This window comes from Ursus americanus, chromosome 5 (genome assembly GCF_024610735.1).
Source record: "Ursus americanus isolate L20-20 chromosome 5, mUrsAme1.1.p, whole genome shotgun sequence".
NCBI lineage: Eukaryota > Metazoa > Chordata > Mammalia > Carnivora > Ursidae > Ursus > Ursus americanus.
The window spans coordinates 85,762,903-85,784,265 of record NC_142131.1 but is presented as its reverse complement, the minus strand read 5'-3'; the positions used below and the strand labels follow the sequence as shown (position 1 = coordinate 85,784,265).

Genomic DNA, 21,363 nt, shown 5'->3' with positions numbered 1-21,363 from the left:
AACTGAGGATGACTATTTGAAGAAATATGAATGCAGATGATGTTTTTCACAGTTGTTTTAATAAATTAAATATCTATCATAACAACAGAATTTACCAACCACACATAAAATTTTATCTAAGAATTTCTCATCACCAGGGGCACCTGGGTGGCTCAGTCGTTAAGCATCTGCTTTCGGCTCAGGGCATGATCCCGGTGTCCTGGAATGGAGCCCCACATCTGGCTCCTCCACTGGGAACCTGCTTCTTCCTCTCCCACTCCCCCTGCTTGTGTTCCCTCTCTCGCTGGCTGCCTCTCTCTCTCTGTCAAATAAAAAAATAAAATCTTAAAAAAAAAAAAAAAAGAATTTCTCATCACCAGTCTCCTTGGCTTTTTAGTGTAACCTATGTCTGTTTCATTTCTTCCAGAAAGTCCCTTGTGGAGAGAGGAGATGGATATTTACAATCTAACCACCGTGACTCAGTTTATCCTCATAGGGCTCTCTGACCTCCCTGAGGTGCGCTACCCTCTTTTCGTGGTCTTTGCCATCATCTATCAGGTCACCTTGGTAGGAAATGGGGCCATTCTCTTGGCCATTGCGACTGAGAAGAAGCTCCATACACCCATGTATTACTTTTTGGTAAGTTTATCCCTCTTAGACATATTCTGCCCATCAGCTACTGTCCCCAAGATGTTGGAGAACCTCCTGACTGAGCAGCAAAGCATTTCCTTCCTTGGATGTGCTTTTCAGCTTTATTTCCTGGTGGCCCTGGCAGGGACTGAAGTCTTCCTTCTCGCTGTCATGGCTTATGACCGGTATGTGGCCATCTGCTTCCCCCTTCGTTACATGCTCATAATGACCAAGGTTCGCTGCGTCCAGCTGACAGCTGGGACCTGGGCAGCAGGGTTTCTCAATTCCCTCCTCCATACCGTGTCTACATTCCACCTGTCTTTTTGCAAGTCCAACCGAGTTAACCAATACTATTGTGACATCCCACCAGTGATGGCCCTCTCATGCTCATCCACTTATGTAGCTGAAATGCTTGTTTTAGTGGTAGGAGGCATCCTGGGGATAAGTGCCTTCCTAATCACGTTTGTCTCTTACATCTACATCATATCCACCATTCTAAAGATCCAGTCAGTGGAAGGGAAGCACAAAGCCTTCTCCACATGTGCCTCCCACCTTCTAGTGGTCTGTCTGTTCTATGGCACAACAATATTTACCTACTGTCGGCCCTTCTCCAGTCAACACTCTCCAGCGAGAGACAGACTCATCTCCATGCTATATGGGGTTATTACCCCAATGTTAAATCCCATGATCTACAGCCTGAAAAATGTGGAGGTCAAAGAAGCACTCAGAAGGCTTTTATGTCACAGAGCATGTTTGCAGCAATTATAATATTAAAGCAGAATATATCAATGTTCACTTTAGAAAAAATTCATAGGATGAATTCATAGAATAATTTTCAGTTGATATATAGAACACATATTTATGTACTCATAGAAATTTATGAACACATGTACACTAGTTATATTTATCCATATATGTATATCTTTATATCTATCTACTGAGGTCTTAAAATTTATCATTTGAAAACAGGCATTTTCCAGAGTAAGCAGAGAACAGTTAATAATTAAAGGCATAAACTGAGCTGCTCTTAAGTTAATGGGTATATGTTCATATCTGTATCCATACTCATACCTCTATCCCCTACATGTTTTAGTATTTGTTTTAAATCATTATCTAATCATCTATTTATAGATCTTCCTTTTACTCATTTCCCTTATGTGATTGACTGTTTATGTTGATATATTTACATTATTAGTCCACTCTTTCTATCAATTTTAGCTTCCACTTATTCTGTATTTATAGTTATCTCTTTTCTTATGAATCTATCCATTCTCTTCTACTTGCCCCTCCAAAGAGATCACTCACTTTCCAAATATTTGGTTTAGATATCTAATTTATTTCACAATATTATCACACTTTAGCCTGAACATGGTCAAAATTAGTATTATCATCTTACAATACACTTACACTTACACACACACACACACACACACACACACACACACCCCTTATCAACTACTTTGCATTTTGTTACCATTTTTTTCCAGCTATGCAGACTAAAATCCATGAAATAGACTCCACTTTGCCTTGAAACTCAGGACTTTCATTCAGTATGACTGGAAAGCAATTGTTTCTGACTGGGGATGGTTCAACCTTCACATTCCATTCCCATTTCTATCACATCTAGAAATAAAAATGTTTTCTTGATGCATTACTGCTTATGTAATACACTGCTTGAACTCTGCAGTCATGTATAATTCTCTCCACAGTTTCCCTCAACCCTGAACATCCCAAATACTTTCAAAATTTAGTCTCCAGTCAGTTGGTCACTTTTCATATAAACCCACTCTCTACAGTCCAGAATCTATTTTTACTCTCTAGTGTTCAATGTCTTCTCTCTTTCTCTTATCTGCTCTATCCCCTTCCATTATCACTAAGTGAAGTGATCATTTCATTTTCAAACTTTACCAAATGATAGTTTTGTCATATGTACTTGTGCTGCATGAGCTAGGCTATAAATACTTTAAATGACATTTTGTTAATAATTATATCTTCGAAAATTCAGCAATGCACCAATATATATCTTCTACAACATTCCAGGGCTATTCATAATAGTGGCACATCACCTATCTGTTATGTGATTTTAAAGAGAGTAGGAAAATCCATATGAACCTTAATAAGTGAATGAAATAATACTATTATGTAACTATTATAAATTTGAGAGATGTTTTCTATTTATTGCTCATTTTAGTCTCTATTGCATGTAGAAAATAGAATTAGTCCACATTGCATAAAAAATCATGAATTTTGCTAGGTGAAACACCACATAAAATTAAATAATATATTTAAAATTCAATCATTTATTTTATATACTAGCCACCATGATATTTGTTTAATGACTCACCTTTGTTTGCATGTAATGTTGATTGTCATAATGTTATATTTGTGTCACAGAAACACTTTGGGATCCAATTGAATCCTGTTGAAAACAGTGGGCATCTTGCCAAGTTCACAACAAATCAGGCCTTGGCCAACATATAAACAGGCTTTTGGGAAATGTTTAAAAAGAAAAAATAATGTCTATAATATTCTGTGCTTAATTAACGTAGAATCATTGTGATGTTAGCTTTTTCTTATTATGTGAAGAAAAATACCCCTGAAGTATAAGCCAAATAATGGGTTCTTCCAGTTTCCACAAAGTGAAGTTTGGACTGAACTACACAAAACTCAAGATGTTAAAACCACAAATATTTAAGCTGGATAAAAGTGGTAGAAGGCATGGTCTCCTGTCCTGGGGATCTAGGTCTATCTAAATGTATGGCTGGTAGTATTTTGATGATGGCATATCTGTTTGTTTGAAGATATCATGCTGCCTTTGAGTAAACTCAGTGATCCATTTATATTTATTCCTTTCTATTATTTAAAAATCACAGTTATGTGAGAAAATCTGGCCAAATTACTTGACAATTTCCTGAGAAAATCCTCCGAGATGTAGTTGACACTTTAGTGCAATGTGAATGTATAGTCAAGCTTAAAATCAGCCACCTCATTAAAATTCAAGATGCACTGGAGCATTGGATAAATGTGTTAGATTTGGCTAACTAGTATGTCTCTAGATAACTTGACATTTTATGTTAATTACTTTCAAATTAGACTGACAGCAATCATTTATGAAACAAAACCAGAAAGATGGAGAGAAGTGTAGAAGGAAACAATAATTGCTGACAGGGAGATATAGAGGACACAGTGAATAATATAGTTAACTCTAATTCAAAAAGGCCATTATTCATTAGGATACAAGTGTTTGTGAGAAGATGACAATAGAGTGGGAGGCCATTACCGTCAGAGCAGGAGACACAGCTAACTTTCCAAATACAGAAAGAGTCACAGAGGCTTAGACAAAATGAGAAGACAGAAACTTATCCCAAATAAAAGAACAGAAATAGACCTTGGCTAGAGGTCAAAGCAAAACAGATATAAGTAACATTCCTGATAGGGAATTTAAAATAATGATCAGAAGGACACATACTGGAATGGAGGAAACAGAGGAAGAAATGAGTGAGGCCCTTACCACAGAGATAAGAAACAACATAGCAGAGATAAAGGGCACAACAAATGAAGTGAGAAACACACTTGATGCAATAATGAGTAGGATGGAAGAAGCAGAGGAACAAATTAATAATCTAGAATGCAGAGTAATAGTAATCAAGCTCAACAAAAGAGAGAAAAAAACATCATTACACTAAATAAGAATAGATTTAAGCAAGTCAGTAACTCCATCAAATAACATTCATACTACATGAGGTGAATGGGTGACTCAGTCGGTTAATTGTCTGACTCTTGGTTTTGGCTCTGGTCATGATCTCAGGGTCGTGGGATCAAGCCCCACACCACGCTTTTTGCTCAGCATAGAGTTTGCTTATGATTGTACCTCTCCCTGCTTGTGCTCTGTCTCTCTGAAATGAATAAATAAATGAATTAATTAATTAATACATATTTAAGTAACATTCATAATATAGGAATCCTAAAAAAAGAGAGAGAAAAAAGGGGAAGAACATATGTTTGGGTAAATAATAGCTGAAACCTCCCCTAATCTGGGGAAGGAAACAGATATCTAGATCCAGGAGACACAGAACTCCCATTAAAGTCAACAAAAGCAGATCCACACCAAGACATATTGTGATTAAGTGGGAAAGTTATAGTGATAAAGGAAAAAAAAAAATACAAGCAGCCACACAATAGAAGGCAGCAACTCATAAGGGAAAACCCATAAGATTAGAAGGAGATTGTTCAAAATAAATTTTGCAAGCTGGCAGGAAGTACCATAATATATTCAAACTGCTGAGTGGGAAAAATCTGCAGCCGAGATTACTCTATCCAGCAAAACTATCACTCAGAATAGAAGGAGAGATAGAGTTTCCCAGAAAAACAAAAAAACTAAAGGTATCCATGACCACTAAAACAGGACTGAAAGGAATATGAAAGGGGGTTGTTTGAACTGAAAGGAGAGAACATAAGTAACATTATAACGATAGGAAATACAAAATCAGTAACAATGAAAATTTCTATAAAAAATTACTCTAGGGAATAAACAAAACTTGATATAAAATATAACAACATATGACTAAAATAAAATGTGAGGAATAGAGGAGTAAGAATGGGTTCACATTTAAACACCACAAATTAATTTAGATGGCTAAATGCAAAAGGTGTTACATACAAATCTAATTGTAATCATATATCAAAACCCACTAATACACATGAAAATAATAAAGAGAAATAAATTCATGCATATCACTAAATAATATGAGCAAAGCATTAGCCACAGAAACAAAAGAAGGGATCAGAGAAAATTATCAGTAACGAGCAAAAAATAAATAATAAAATGAAAATAAATATATATCTCTTGATAATTACTTTGAATGTAAATGGACTAAACACTCAAATCAAAATACAAACTATGACAGAATGGATTTAAAAAAAAAAGACCCATCTTTCTCTTGCCTACAAGATAACTTTTTTTGGACCTAAGAAAGCTGTAGATTGAAAGTGAGAGGTTGGAGAACGATCTATTATGCAAATGGATATCAAAAGAATGCTGGAGTAGTGATAACTATATCAGAAAATATAGACTTTAAAACAAAGAATGTAATACTAGAAGAAGAGCACTATAGAATACGAAAGGAAGAATTCATGAAGGAAGATATTATAAATTATAAATATTTATAAGGATATTATAAATTATAATTTATATAATTTTAATTTATAATATAAAATTATTTTTAAAATTTAATTTAATTTAAATTAAATTATTTAATTAAATTATTTAATTTATAATATAAAATATATAAATTTATTTTTTAATTTAATTTAATTTAATTTATGATATAAAATATATAAATTATAAATACTTATGCACCCAACATAGGAGCAACCAGATGCATAAAATACTTACTAACAATCACGAGGGAACTAGTAGATAATAATGCAGTATTAATAGGAAACTTTAAAACACCTACATCAATGGATAGATTAAGAAGAAAAATAAGGAAACAGTGGCTTTGAATGATCCATTGGAACAGATGGATTTAACAAATATATTCAGAACGTTCCATCCTAAAACAGCAGAATACACACTCTGCACAAGCGCATATGGAACATTTCCCTGAATAGATTACATAGTAGCTGACAAAACAAAACTCAAAAATTCGAGAAGATCAAAGTCATGCCATGCACCTTTTCTGAATATAACACTATGAAAATGAAATTCAATCATAAGAAAAAATCTGGAAAGACCACAAATACATAGAGTTTAGACAACATGCTACTAAACAATGAGTCAGCCAACCATGTAATAAAACAAGAAATAATGTTTATGTGGAAACAAATACAAATGAGAATATAAAGTTCCCATATCTTTGCAGCAAAAGCAGTCCTAAGAGGGAAGTATATAGCAATATATGCCTACCTCAAGAAGCAAGAAAAATCTCAAATCATAATGATTGGAGGAAAAATAAATGATATATAAACGAAGAAACAAGAAACAATAGAACAGATCAAAGAAACCAAGAGGTGTTTCTTTGAAAAAATAAAATTGATAAACCCAGCCAGATTTCTCAAAAAGAAATGAGAAAATATCCAAGTAAATAAAATCAAAAATGAGAAAGGAGAAATAACAACCAACACGACAGAAATACAAACAATTGCAAGAGTACATTATGAAAAATGTATGAATATATGTCAATAAATTGGAGAATCTGAAGAAATGTATGAATTCCTAGAGACATATAAACTAGCAAAACTGAAACAGGAAGAAATAGAAAACCAATAACCAGCAAAGAAATTCAATCAGTAATAATATTAACATTCTTCCAGCAAACACAAGTGTAGGGAAGATGGCTTCATAGGCAAACCGAATTCAATAGTACAAATAAATGGAAGAAGAAGGAGGAGGAGGAGGAGGAGGAGGAGGAGGAGGAGGAGGAGGAGGAGGAGGAGAAAGAAGAAGAAGAAGGAGAAGGAGAAGGAGAAGAAGAAAGGAAGAAGAAGAAGAAGAAGAAGAAGAAGAAGAAGAAGAAGAAGAAGAAGAAGAAGAAGAAGAAGAAGAAGAAGAAGGAGAAATAGTTATGGAGATGAAAAGTAGAACAGTAAGATTGTAATTACATTGTTTGGTGACAGATGGTGACTATATTTATATTGATGAACACTGGGTGATGAATAGAATTGTCAAAACACTATGCTGTATACCTGAAACTACTATAACACTGTACGTCAATTATACTTCAATAAAAAAAGAAAAGAAAAAATTTACCATGATCAAAAGGGATTTAGTCCTGGATTGCAAGAATGTTTCAATATTCACAAATCATTGAATGTGAGACACCACATTAATAAAAGCAAGGATAAGAACCATATGATCATAGGGGCACCTGGGTAGCACAGTCCTTAAGCATCTGCCTTCGGCCCAGGGCGTGATCTTGGCATTCTGGGATCGAGTCCCACATCAGGCTCCTTGGCTGGGAGCCTGCTTCTTCCTCTCCCTCTCCCCTGCTGTGTTCCCTCTCTCGCTGGCTGTCTCTCTGTCACATAAATAAATAAAATCTTAAAAAAAATATATGATCATAAAAACCCTCAACAAAGCAGTGCTGAGAGAACATACCTCAGTATGATAATAGTCATATATGAAGAAAAACCCAGAATTTGAGAGGTTAAGATGGAGGAGGAGTAGGGTACCACTTTTTCAGCCAGTGCCCTGAGTCGAGTTGGATAGGTACCAGACCAGCCTGAACATGCACGGAATCAGCCTGATGCAGGAAGATACAACTGGATCTCTACAAATGAACATCTCCAGCGCTGAGTATTGAGGTACGAAGCGGGGAGCCGTGTCACCGCACACAGATATTGGAAGATAAACAGAAGGGGGAGGGAGCTGCCGCCTTCGGGGGCTGGCAATCAGTAGCCGCCTGCATGGGGAAGCGGGTGGACTCAGGACCACACCCATGAGAGAGCAGACTGAGACTGTGAGCCAGGGAACGTGCGCCACCAGACTGAAACGGAGGTCCGGTGTGCTCACTGGAACCAGACTGAGACCAGGAGCTCTGGGAGTGCTCGGGGGTGGCTGGCGGATGGCAGCTGGCGGTGTTAGAAACACAAAGGACAGAGACGCGCCGGCCCTGGAAGTGGGGCTGGGAGGCCAAGTGTGGGGCGCACATCCCAGGATGCTTCAGGGTTGAGCAGCACCAACAGAAAAAGTGTTAAAGTGGCCAGAACATCAGCGGAGAACAGTCCGCGATCCCTCTGTTCTGTGACAGAGGCTGAGATTTGGCCACTGCTGCTCTGGCTCTCGGAAGAGGCACAGCAAACAACCAGGGAAAGCCGCCAGAGAACAAAAGCCTGGAAATACCGGCTCACAGTGTGCCCATCCCAATCCCCCTTTCAGCAGACACAGATACTCTACCCAAACAGGGTTGCCTGAGTATTGGCATGACAGGCCCCTCCCCCAGAAGGCAGAATGAAATATCAAGAAGCCAACATCCCTAAGATCCCTATAAAACAAGGGCGCATGGCCTGGGTCCCAGTCAATAATTTGGGCTCTGGGCAACCCCACAACCTCTCCTCATCAGAATGACGAGAAGGAGAAACCCTCCCAGCAAAGAAAAGACAATGAATATGTGGCCTCTGCCACAGAACTAATGGATATGGATGTAACCAAATTATCCGAAATGGAATTCAGATCAACAATGGTCAAGATGATGTGTAGACTTGAAAAAAGTATTAACGAAAATGTTAATGAGAATATAAACCTCTAAGGTCAGAAATGACAGTGACTCTGGCAGAAATTAAAAATTCTATGAGCCAAGTACAGTCAAAACTAGAGGCTCTGATGGCAAGGGTGAATGAGGAAGAAGAATGTATCAGCGAAATGGAGGATGGATTAGTAGAAGAAAAAGCTAAAATAGAATCTGGACTTAAAAAAAATCCATGCTCAGGAATGTAGGTTATGGGAGATTAGCGACTCGATGAAACGTTCCAATATCAGCATCATCGGCATCCCCAAGGGGGTGGAGAAAAACAGAGGTCTGGAAGAGATATTTGAACAAATTGTAGCTGAAAATTTCCCTAATCTAGTAAGGGAAAAAAACATTTGTGTCGAAGAGGCAGAGAGGACCCCTCCCAAGCTCAACCACGACAAACCTACACCACGTCACATCATAGTGCAAATCACAAATATTAGATCCAAGAATACAGTAGTGAAAGCGGCGAGGGTAAAGAAATTTCTCATGTACCAAGGCAAAGGTATCAGAATTACATCAGACCTCTCTACACAGACCTGGAAAGAGAGAAAGGATGGGGGGGGGCATTTTTAAAGCTCTTTCAGAGAAAAAGATGCGGCCAAGGATCCTTTATCAAGTAAGGCTGTCATTCAGAATTGATGGAGAAATAAAGACCTTCCAGAATCGCCAGTCATTGACCAATTTCATAACCATGAAACCAGCCCTATAGGAGATATTAAGAGGAATTATATAAAGGTAAAACGGCCCCAGGAGTGATAGAGAACAGAAAGTCACAACCGATAGAAACAAAGACTTTACTGGCAACATGGCATCATTAAAATCATATCTCTCAATATTCAGTCTCAATGTAAATAGCCTAAATTCTCCCATAATGCAGGGTTGCAGATTGGATAAAAAGACATGACCCATCCATTTGGTGTCTACAAGAGACTCATTTTGTATCTAAAGATACATTCAGACTGAAAGTAAAGGGATGGAATACCATCTTTCATGCCAATGGAACTCAAAAGAAAGCTGGGTTAGCAATTCTCATATCAGACAGGCTGGATTTTAAACTAAAGACTATAGTTAGAGACACAGAAAGGCACTATATTATTCTGAAAGGATGTATCCAACAAGTGGATATGACAATTATAAATATATATGCCCCCAACAGGGGAGCAGCAAGATACACAAGCCAACTCTTAACCAGAATAAAGAAACATATAGATAAAAATACGTTAATAGCAGGGGATCTCAACACTCCGCTATCAGAAATAGACAGAAACCATGCAAAAACTTGACAAAGAAAGAACAGCTTTGAATGCCATACTCTACAAGTTGGACCTCATAGATATATATCGAACACTACACCCCAGAACCAAAGAATACTCATTCTATTCTAATGCCCATGGAACACTCTTAAGAATAGACCATGATCTGGGACACAAAACCGGTCTCAACTGATAGCAAAAGACTGAAATTATTCCTTGCATATTCTCAGACCACAATGCTTTGAAATTGGAACTCAACCACAAAGAAAAATCTGGAAGAAACTCAAACACTTGGAGACTAAGAACCATCCTGCTCAGGAATGATTCGATAAAACAGGAAATCAAAAAGCAATTTAAACAATTTAGGGACACCAATGAGAACTAAAACACAACAGCCTAAAACCAATGGGATACTGCAAAGGCAGTCCTAAGGGGGAAATACATAGCCATCCAAGCCTCAATCAAAAGAATAGAAAAATTTAAAATGTAGTTTTCATATTCTCACATCAACAAGCTGAAACAGCAAGAGAGGGACAGGTCTAATCCATGCATACAGAAGCAGTTGACCAAGATTAGAGCAGAGATCAATGAATTAGAAACCAGGAGTAGGGGCGCCTGGGTGGCACAGCGGTTAAGCGTCTGCCTTCGGCTCAGGGCGTGATCCTGGCATTATGGTATTGAGCCCCACATCAGGCTCCTCCGCTGGGAGCCTGCTTCTTCCTCTCCCACTCCCCCTGCTTGTGTTCCCTCTCTCGCTGGCTGTCTCTCTCTCTGTCAAATAAATAAATAAAATCTTAAAAAAAAAAAAAGAAACCAGGAGTAGAGTAGATCAGATCAACAGAACAAAAGCTGGTTCTTTGAGAGAATTAATAAAATTGACAGACCTCTGGCAAGACTTATCCACAAGAATAGAGAAAGGACCCAAATTAATAAAATTATGAAAAAAAGGAGAGGTCACAACCGACACCAATGAAATTGGAAGGATTATTAGAAACTTTTATCAACAGCTTTATGCCAACAAATTAAGCAATCTGGAAGAGATGGAGGCCTTCCTGGAAACCTATAAACTACCAAGACTGAAACAGGAAGAAATTGATTTTTTTAAACAGGCCAATTAATTATGAAGAGATTGAAACAGTGATAAAAAACTTTCCAAAAAACAAAACTGCAGGGCCTGATTGTTTTCCGGGGGAATTCTACCAAACATTCAAAGAAGAAATAATACCTATTCTCCTAAAGCTATTTTAAAAAATAGAAACAGAAGGAAATCTACCAAACACTTTCTATGAGGCCAATATTAACTTGATCCCCAATCCAGGAGAAGACCCCGTCAAAAAGGAGAATTACAGACCGATTTCCCTAAAGAATATGGATGACAAAATCCTCAACAATATCCCGGCTAATAGAATCCAGCAGTACATTAAAAGTATTATCCATCATGACCAAGTGGGATTCATCCCTGGGATGCAAGGGTGGTTCAACATTCACAAATCGATCAGCGTGATACATCATATGAACAAGAAAAGAGTCAAGGACCTTATGATCCTCTCAATTGATGCAGAAAAGCATTTGACAAAATACAGCATCCTTTCCATATTAAAACCCTTCAGAGTGTAGGGATAGAGGGTGCATTCCTCAATCTCATAAAAACCATCTATGAAAAGCCTACAGCAAATATCATTCTCAATTGGGAAAACCCGGAAGCCTTTCCCTTAAGATCAGGAACACGACAAGGATGCCCACTCTCGCCACTATTATTCAACATAGTACTAGAAGTCCTTGCAACAGCAATCAGACGACAAAAAGGGATAAAAGCTATCCAAATCAGCAAAGAAGTCAAATTGTCTCACTTCGCAGATAACATGATACTCTATATGGAAAGCCCAAAAGAATCCACTCCCAAACTATTTGAAGTTATATTGCAATTCAGTAATGTGGCGAGATACAAAATCAGTGCTCAGAAATCAGTTGCATTTCTATACACGAATAAAGAGACTGAAGAAAGAGAAATTAGAGAATCCATCCCATTTACAACAGCACCAAAAAACCATACGTTACCTTGGAATTAACTTAACCAGAGACGTAAAGTTTCTATATTCTAGAAACTATAAATCACTCTTGAAAGACAGTGAGGAAGACACAAAAAGATGGAAAAATATTCCATGCTCACGGATCAGAAGAATAAACATAGTTAAAATGTCCATGCTACCCAGAGCAATCTACACTTTCAATGCTATACCAATCAAAATACCGAGGACATTTTTCAAGGAACTGGAACAAATAGTCCTTAAATTTGTATGGAACCAGAAAAGGCCCCAAATCGCCAAGGAACTATTGAAAAGGAAAACGAAAGCTGGGGGCATCACAATGCCAGATTTCAAGCTATAGTATAAAGCTGTGATCACAAAGACAGTATGGTACTGGCACAAAAACAGGCACATAGACCAATGGAACAGAATAGAGAACCCAGAAACAGACCCTTGGCTCGTTGGGCTACTAATCTATGACAAAGCAGGAAAAAACATCCGGTGGAAAAAAGACAGTCTCTTCAATAAATGGTGTTAGGAAAATTGGACAGCTACATGCAAAAGAATGAAACTTGACCACTCTCTCACACCATACACAAAGAGAAACTCCAAGTGGATGAAAGACCTCAAATTGAGACAGGAATCCATCAAAATCCTACAGGAGAACATAGGCAGCAACCTATATGACATCAGCCACAGCAAATTTTGTCATGACACATATCCAAGGGCAAGAGAAACAAAAGATAAAATGAACTTGTGGGACTTCATCAAGATAAAAAGCTTCTGCACAGCCAAAGAAACAATCAAAAAAACTAAGAGGCAGCCCACAGAATGGAAGAATATATTTGCAAATGATGCTACAGATAAAAGACTGGTATCCAATATCTACAAAGAACTTTTCATTCTCAATACACGAGAAACAAATAAACAAATCATAAAATGGGCAGAAGATATGAATAGACAGTTTTCCAATGATGACATACAAATGGCTAACAGACACACAAAAAAGTGTTCAAAATCATTAGCCATCAGGGAAATTCAAATCAAAACCACATCAAGATACCACCTTACACCAATTAGAATGGCAAAATTGACGAGGCAGGAAATAGCACTTGCTGGGGAAGTTGTGGAGAAAGGGGATCCCTCCTACAATGTTGGTGGGAATGCAAGTTGGTACAGCCATATCGGAAAACAGTGTTCAGGTCCCTTAAAAAGTTAAAAATTGAGCTACCCTATGACCCAGCCATTGCACTACTAGGTATTTACCTTAAAGATACAGACGTAATGAAGAGAAGGGCCATATGCACCCTAATGTTCATAGCAGCATTGTCCACATTAGCTAAATTATGGAAGAAACCGAGATGCCCTTCAACAGATGACTAGATTAAGAAGTTGTGGTCCATATATACAATGGAATATTACTCAGCTATCAGAAAGTATGATTTCTCAACATTTTCTGCAACATGGACGGCACTGGAAGAGATAATGCTAAGTGAAATAAGTCAAGCAGAGAAAGACAATTATCATATGCTTCTCTCATCTATTGAACATAAGAACGAGGAAGATCGGTAGGGGAAGAAAGGGATAAGGAAAGGGGGGGTAATCAGAAAGGAGATGAAGCATGAGAGAATATGGACTCTGAGAAACAATCTGAGGGCTTCAGAGGGGAGGGGGATGGGGGAATGGGATAGGCTGGTGATGGGTAGTAAGGAGGGCACGTATTGCATGGTGCACTGGGTGTTATACGCAACTAATGAATCATTGAACATTACATCAGAAACCTGGGATGTACTGTATGGTGACTAACAATATAATAATAAAAAAAAAACATTTTAAAAAAGAAGAAGAATCCAGGTAATAATCTCAATAGGGAAAAACAGAGCTTCTCCTCTATGGTCAGGAATAACACTGGGATATCCACTCTCATCACCCCCACTGCTAGTACAGGAAGACCTAGTCACAGCAATCAGAAAACCACAACAAGGGATGCCTGGGTGGCTCATCCCTTAAGTGTCTGCCTTCGGTCAGGTCATGGTCCTAGAGTCCTGGGATCAGGTCCTGCATCGGGCTCCCTGCTTGGCGGGAAGCGTGCATTTCTCTCTCACACTTCCCTTGCTTACTTGTGTCCCCTCTCTCGTTGTCTCTCTCTGTCAAATAAATAAATAAAATCTTTGAAAGAAAAAAAGAAAAGACAACAACAACAAAAATGAAAGGCATTTATATCAGCAAAGACAAAGTCAAACATTCACTATTTGCAAATGACATAATACTCTATGTAGAAAAGGTGAAAGAATCACAAATTAGCTTGAATAAATCAGCAATGATTTCTTGGACTTTAAAAATATGATCCAAAAGTATGATGATCTAAACTTGTATCTAGAGCAAAATCTCAAACACAAATATCTATTTAATATAATTTATATATCTATGAAATATTAATAGCATATTCTATGGTGTTAATACAGTGTTGTTGGATGATAATGGGAGTTTAATCATTTTATAGAATAAAGTATATTTTCATGGCCGTTTTGATAATCTTTTTTTATTTTATTCAAAATGTTGCAAACTCATAGCCCCAGGGTAGAGCACAGCAATCATATTTGTGTAAGAATTATATGTTAAATATTAAAATTTTCCAGCAACCTATCTTCATTGTTCGAAGTATTTTCTGCAAAGATTTTTTTTTAATTTAAATTCAATTAGCCAACATACAGTACATCATTAGTTTCATATGTAATTTGCAATAATTCATCAGTTGCATATAACACCCAGTGTTTATCACATCACATGCCCTCCTTAATATCCATCCCCCAGTTACCCCATCCCTGCACCCTTCTCCCCTCCAGCAACCCTCAGTTTTTTCCCAGGACCAGGAGCCTCTCAGGTTTATCTTCTTCTCTGAATTCTTCCCACTCAGTTTTCCCTCCCTTCCCCTAATGTCCTTGGCACTAATTTTATAGTCCACATACGAGTTAAACTATATGATAATTGTCTTTCTCTGCTTATTTCATTTAGCATAATACCCTCCAGTTCCCTCCATGTTGAAGTAAGTGGTAGGTATTCATCCCTTCTGATGACAGAGTAATATTCCATTATATAAATGAACCACATCTTCTTTATCCATTCATCTGTTGGAAATCTCAGCTCCTTCCATAGTTTGGTTATTGTGGACATTGCTGCTATGAACATTGGGGTTCATGTGCCCCTTCTTTCACTACATCTGTATTGTTGGGGAAAATACCTAATAGTGCAGTTGCTGGGTCATAAGGTAGCTCTATTTTTAACTCCTTCAGGAACCTCCATACTGTTTTCCAGAGTGGCTCTACCAGCTTAGATTCCCACTTAGTGTAAGTGTCCCCCTTTCTCTTAACCAACACTTGTTCCCTGTCTTGTTAACTTTAGCCATTCTAACTGGTGTAAGGTTGCATCTCATTGTGGTTTTGATTTGTATTTCCATGATGGCAAGTGTTGTGGAGTGTTTTCTCATGCATCTGTTGGCCATTTGTATGTCTACTTTGGAGAAGTGTCTGTTCATGTCTTCTGCCCATTTCCTGACTGGATATTTTGTTTTGTTTGGTTTGGTTTGGATGTTGAGTTTCAGACGTTCTTTGTAGATCTTGGATACCAGCCATCTGATATGTCATTTACAAATATCTTCTCCCATTCCGTAGGTTGCCTTTTATTTTGTTGACTGTATCCTATGTGTTGCAGATGGTTTTTTTTTTTAATCTTGATGAAGTCCCAATAGTTCATTTATGCTTTTGTTTCTCTTGCATTTAGAGATATGTCATGAAAGAAAATGCTGTGGCCAATGTCAAAGAGGTTACCCCTGTGTTCCCCTCTACGATTTTGATGGATTCCTGTCTCACATTGAGGTCTTTCATCCATTTTGAGTTTATATTTGTGTATGGTGTAAAAGAATGGTCCAGTTTCATTCCTCTGGATTTAGCTGTCCAATTTTCCCAGCACCATTTATCGAAGAGATTGTCTTTTGGATATTCTTTCCTGATTCGTCAAAGATTAGTTCACCACACAGTTCAGGGTCCATTTCTGGGTCCATTCTGTATTCTGTTCCATGAATCTCTGTGTCTGTTTTTGTGCCAGCACCGTTCATTCTTGATAATCACAGCTTTGTAATATAGGTTGAAGTCAGGCATTGTGATGCCCCCTGCTTTGGTTTTCTTTTTCAACATAACCCTGGTGATTTGGGGTCTTTTCTGGCTCCATACAAAGTTTAGGTTTGTTTGTTCCAGCTCTGTGAATTATGTCAGTGGTAATTTGATCAGGATCACATTGAATGTGTAGATGGCTCTGGGCAGTATAGACATTTTCACATTTCACAAAGTTTATTTTTCCAATCCAAGAGCATGGAGTGTTTTTACATCTCTTTGTGTCTTCCTCAATTTCTTTCATTGGTGTTCTGTAGTTTCTAGAGTACAGATTCTTTACCTCTTTACATAGGTTTATTCCTACATATTATGGTCTTTGGTGCAATTGTTACTTAATTTATTACTTAATTTCTATTTCTATTTCTTTCGTTTCATTGTTAGTGTATAGAAATGCAACCGATTTCTGTGCATTGATTTTATATCCTGCCATGTTGCAGAATTGCTGTATGAGTTCTAGCAATTTGGGGATGGCGTTTTTGGAGTGTTCCACATAAATTATCATGTTATCTGTGAAGAGTGAGAGGTTGACTTCTTCTTTCCCAAGTTGAATTCTTTTTATTTCTTCTTTTGTCTGATGGCTGAGGCAAGGACTTCTAGTACTTTGATGAACAACAGTGGTGAGAGTGGGCATCCCTGATTTTTTCCTGACCTTATGGGAAAAGCTGACTGATCCAGAATGATATTCACATCTATTTCATAGATGCCTTTTACGATATTGAAGTATGTTCTCTCTATCCATACCCTGTGGACAGTATTCATCTAGAAAGAATGCTGTATTTATTCCTATGTTTTTCTTCATCAATTGAGAGGATCATCCGTTTCTTGTCTTTTCATTTATTACGTGATCTATCACGTTGATTGGTTTGCAAATCTTCAACCATCCTTGCATCCGAGGAATAAATTCCATGTGATCATGGTGAATAATCCGTTTAATGTTCTGTGGGATCCTATTGGCTAGGATCATGGTGAGTATTTTGGCATCTATGTTCATCAGGGATATTGGTTTATAATACTCCTTTTGGGTGGGGTCTTTGTCTAGTTTTGGGATCCAGGTAATGCTGGCCTCATAGAAAAAGTCTGTAAGTTTTCCTTCTGTTTGTTTGTTTGTTTGTTTTTTCTAAATAACTTCATTAAAATCTGTACTATTTCTTCTTTAAATGTTTAGTAGAATTCCCCTGGGAAGCTATCTGGCCCTGCACTCTTTTTTGGGGGGGGGTTTGATTACAGCTTCAATTTCCTTGCAGCTTATTGGTCTATTCATATTTTCTACCCCTTCCTGTTTCAGTCTTGTTAGTTTATATATTTCCAGGAAATGATCCAGTTCTTTGAAAATTGCCTAAGTATTTGACATTTAGCTGCTGGTAATAAGTTCTAACAATTGTGTCTATTTTCTTGGTACTAGTCATAATCTCTCCCTTTTTATTCATGATTTTATTAATTTGGGTCCTTTCTCTTTTCATTTGAATAAGTCTGGCCAGAGGTTATTGATCTTATTATTTCAAAGAACCAGCTCCTAATTTTGTTAATCTGTTTTACTGTTCTTCTAGTTTCTATTTCATTGATTTATGGTCTAATCTTTATTATTTCTCTTCTACTGGGCTTAGGCTTTATTTGCTGTTCTTTCTCCAGGTCCTTTTGGTGTAAGGTTAGGTCTTATGTTTGAGATTTTTCTAATTTTTAGAGAGAGCCTTAGATTACTATGGACTTCCCTCTTAGGACTGCATTTGCTGTATTCCAGAGGTTTTGGACCCATGTGTTTTTATGTTCATTAGCTTTCACGAATTTTTTAAGTTCTTCTTTAATTTTCTGGTTGACTGATTCATTCTTTAGCTGGATGCTCTTTTACCTCCAAGTGTTTGAGTTCCTTCTACATTTCTTCTTGTGATTGAGTTCCAGTTTCAAAGCATTGTGGTCTGAAAATATGCAGGGAATAATCTTAGTCTTTTGGCAATGGTTGAGACCTGTTTTGTGACCCAGGATGTGATCTATTCTGGAGAAAGTTCCATCTGCACTCAGGAATAATGTGTATTCTGTTGTTTTAGGGTGGAATGTTCTATATATACCTGTGAAGTCCATCTGGTCCAGTGTGTCATTCAAAGCACTTGTTTCTCTGTTGATCTTCTGCTTAGATGATCTGTCCATTGCCAAGAGTTGGGTGTTGAAGTCCCCTATTAATGTACTATTTTCAATGTGTTTTTACATTTTGTTTTTTTAATTGGTTTATATAATTGTCTGCTCCCATATTGGGGGCATAAATATTTACTACAGTTTGTTCTTCTTGTTGGATAGATCTCTAAGTATGATATAGTGTCCCTATACATCTCTTACTACAGTCTTTATTTTAAAAATCTAATTTGTTTGATATGATGATTGCTACCCCAGCTTTCTTTTGAGGTCCATTAGTGATGTAATCAGATCTCAACCCACTCATATTTAGTCTGGATGTTTCTTTAGGTTTAACGTGATTCTCTTGTAGACATTATATGGATGTGTCTTTCTTTTTCACCCAATCTGACACTGTGTCTTTTATTGGAGCATTTAGCCAATTTACATTCAGAGTTACTAATAAAAGATATGAATTTAGTGCCATTGTATTGCCTATAAAATCCCTGTTTCTGTAGATTGTCTTTTTCTTTGTGGTCTGTGTTACCCTTGGGGGTCTCTCTTGGCTTATGGTATGCCCCTTAATATTTCTTACAGGGCTGGCTTGGTGGTGGCATATTCATTCAGTTTCCACCTGTCTAATATAACTTTTGGCCCCCTCTCTCCCTTCATCTCCTTAGGCACCCTAATAATTCTGACGTTGGTTCATTTCAGGGCATCATTAATTTCTCATAACATTTCTTCGTGGGCTATTAATTGTCTTTCTCTTCCTCAATGTCCTTCTTTTCCACCAGCCTATCCTCTAGGTCACAAATTCACTCTTCTGCCTCATTTACCCTGGCTGTTAGAGTATCCAGTTTAGACTACATCTCATTCAGCATTTTTATGTTCAGCCGGCTTAGATTTCATTTCCACCCTTAGAGTTTCTGCACATTTATTCATTTTTCAAGCCTAGCTATTAAAAATTGCTATCCTGAATTCCATATATCCATATCAATTACTTATATCCATGTCAATTAGCTCTGTGGCAGAGAACATTTCCTCTGGTTCTTCTTTTGTTGTGAATTCCTCCTTCTACATATTTTTCCCAGAGAAGGATGGGTGAGGAAATGAGCACCATCTGTATCAAAAATGACTGAAGAAAAATACATCCTAGACAAATCCAAAACTGTTGGAAGCCATAAAAGGAAACACACACACACACACACACACACACACACACACAGGGATGGGAGATAATTTATAATATCACAGGGTGGACAAAGCAGGGTGATCCACTTGTTTCTTCTGTTAGAAGACACTACATCCTAAAATTGCCAAGAAAGCAAAAATTATATATATATATATATATATATATATATAAATATATATATTTATATATATATGATTGAATAGAGTGAAATATGACTAAAATTAATCATATATCTATAAAATGTAGATGTGAAAAATAAAAGTTAAACAGCAACTTAAAAACATAAGTTGGTAAAATAGAAATCTGGTGAAATGGGAAAAAGTTAAAAAAAAAGAAAAAAAAAGAAATGAAAAATTTTAGACTGAAAGATAAACAAGTCTGTGGAGAAAAGACCTGGAGCTGAGTACACTATTTTCCCCTGGTGCTGGAATTTTACAGTCTTCTGGGATCCATATAGTTATTGTCCAGCTGTTTTTCTGATCTGTCTTCTGGGGGAGGGGCCTGCTATGCTGTTTCTCAGTTTCCTTTGCCTGGGCAGAGTTGGCCACCCCTTGTCAGGGGGCTGGACTAAGTGTATGCTGGTCATCTGTATGGCTTTTTTTCCCTGGAGGCTTCCTGTGCCTATTCAGAGATCAGAGCAAAAATGGCCATGCCTGGATCTCCAGCTCAGAGACAAAAGGTCACGGTTCTCGCACATCCATAAACCCACTGGGACCATCAGTTTTCACTTTTGTGTGTGCGAAACTCCACAGAATCTTGCAGTGCATGCCCACTACAATCCTCTTGTGGGAAGTCCCTGGGACCCACAAGCACCATTGCCTTTCGTATCCCTGGAACTATGTGTGGTTCTGGGCTCACATGCTCAACCTGCTCCACTGCTCCTGGGTGCCGTTTTGCCCCTCCCATGTGTTGGTAAACAGCCTGCACATTCCAGTCATTTTTAGGATGCTCGCACAAAGATCAGTCAGCCAACCACCCCAGCTCAGTTTCGCTGACCTGAGATGAGTCCCTCCTTGGTTCATGGACTATAAGCTGTTTACCTCCTCCAGGGCTTGGGCACTCTACTGGATCCACCACAGTATTTGCTCTGTGACTCCTCGGATCCCAAGACCACAATGCCCCACCTAGTATTCTGCCTTTTCATTTGCAGAGCCCCTTTCAGAGAGGGATGTCTCTCACTAGAGCAGATTTCTAAACCTTCCAATTTTGCACTCTGTTGTTATATCACTTTCCAGGAGCCAGCTAATGGAGTCTCTCTCCCCCCTCTATTTATCCTCTGATATCTCCCCAAAGGTTCACAGCTCCACATCTCTTAACTTGAAAAAACCAGTCACTTTTCTATTTGTAGATTTTCAGATGTATTTTCTTACATCAGGCTGATTTCATGGGTGTTTTGAATGGTTTGATGGATATCCAGGTAATTTCAATTGAGCAGATGAAACAAGTTCTCCGACTCTTTCACCATCTTTTCTCTAGTTCAGAAGTAGAAATTCTAAACAGACCAATTACTATTAGTGAACTTGAATCAGTAATCAAAGAGCTCCAAGTAAGCAAAAGCCCAGGATAGAGAGTTTTACAGCTGAATTCTAACAAATATTCAAACAAGAGTTAAAATCATACTACTGCAATAACCAGCCTACATAAAATAGGTGAAGATATTCTGTAGTTCTTTTTTTCTTCTCTAGATTAAGTGTATATAATTGAAGAACTCTGCACAAAACTTGTGTGAAGCAATTTATTATTTCTAATTTTCAATAGTTATGTTTTTCATCTGAA

General features: G+C 37.6%; 1 protein-coding gene across 1 annotated transcript; it reads left to right on the top strand.

Moving 5' to 3' along the window:
• The first annotated feature begins 429 nt into the window (after positions 1–429).
• Positions 430–1,377, top strand: LOC123791187 (olfactory receptor 5V1-like). The gene has a single exon (XM_045795826.2). It carries the CDS (start codon positions 430–432, stop codon positions 1,375–1,377), a length of 948 nt encoding a protein of 315 aa, XP_045651782.2.
• The last annotated feature ends 19,986 nt before the right edge of the window (positions 1,378–21,363 follow it).

What these genes read in the sequence shown, in the direction of transcription:
- LOC123791187 (XM_045795826.2), top strand. Translation starts at nt 430, where the DNA reads ATGGATATTTACAATCTAACCACCGTGACTCAGTTTATCCTCATAGGG.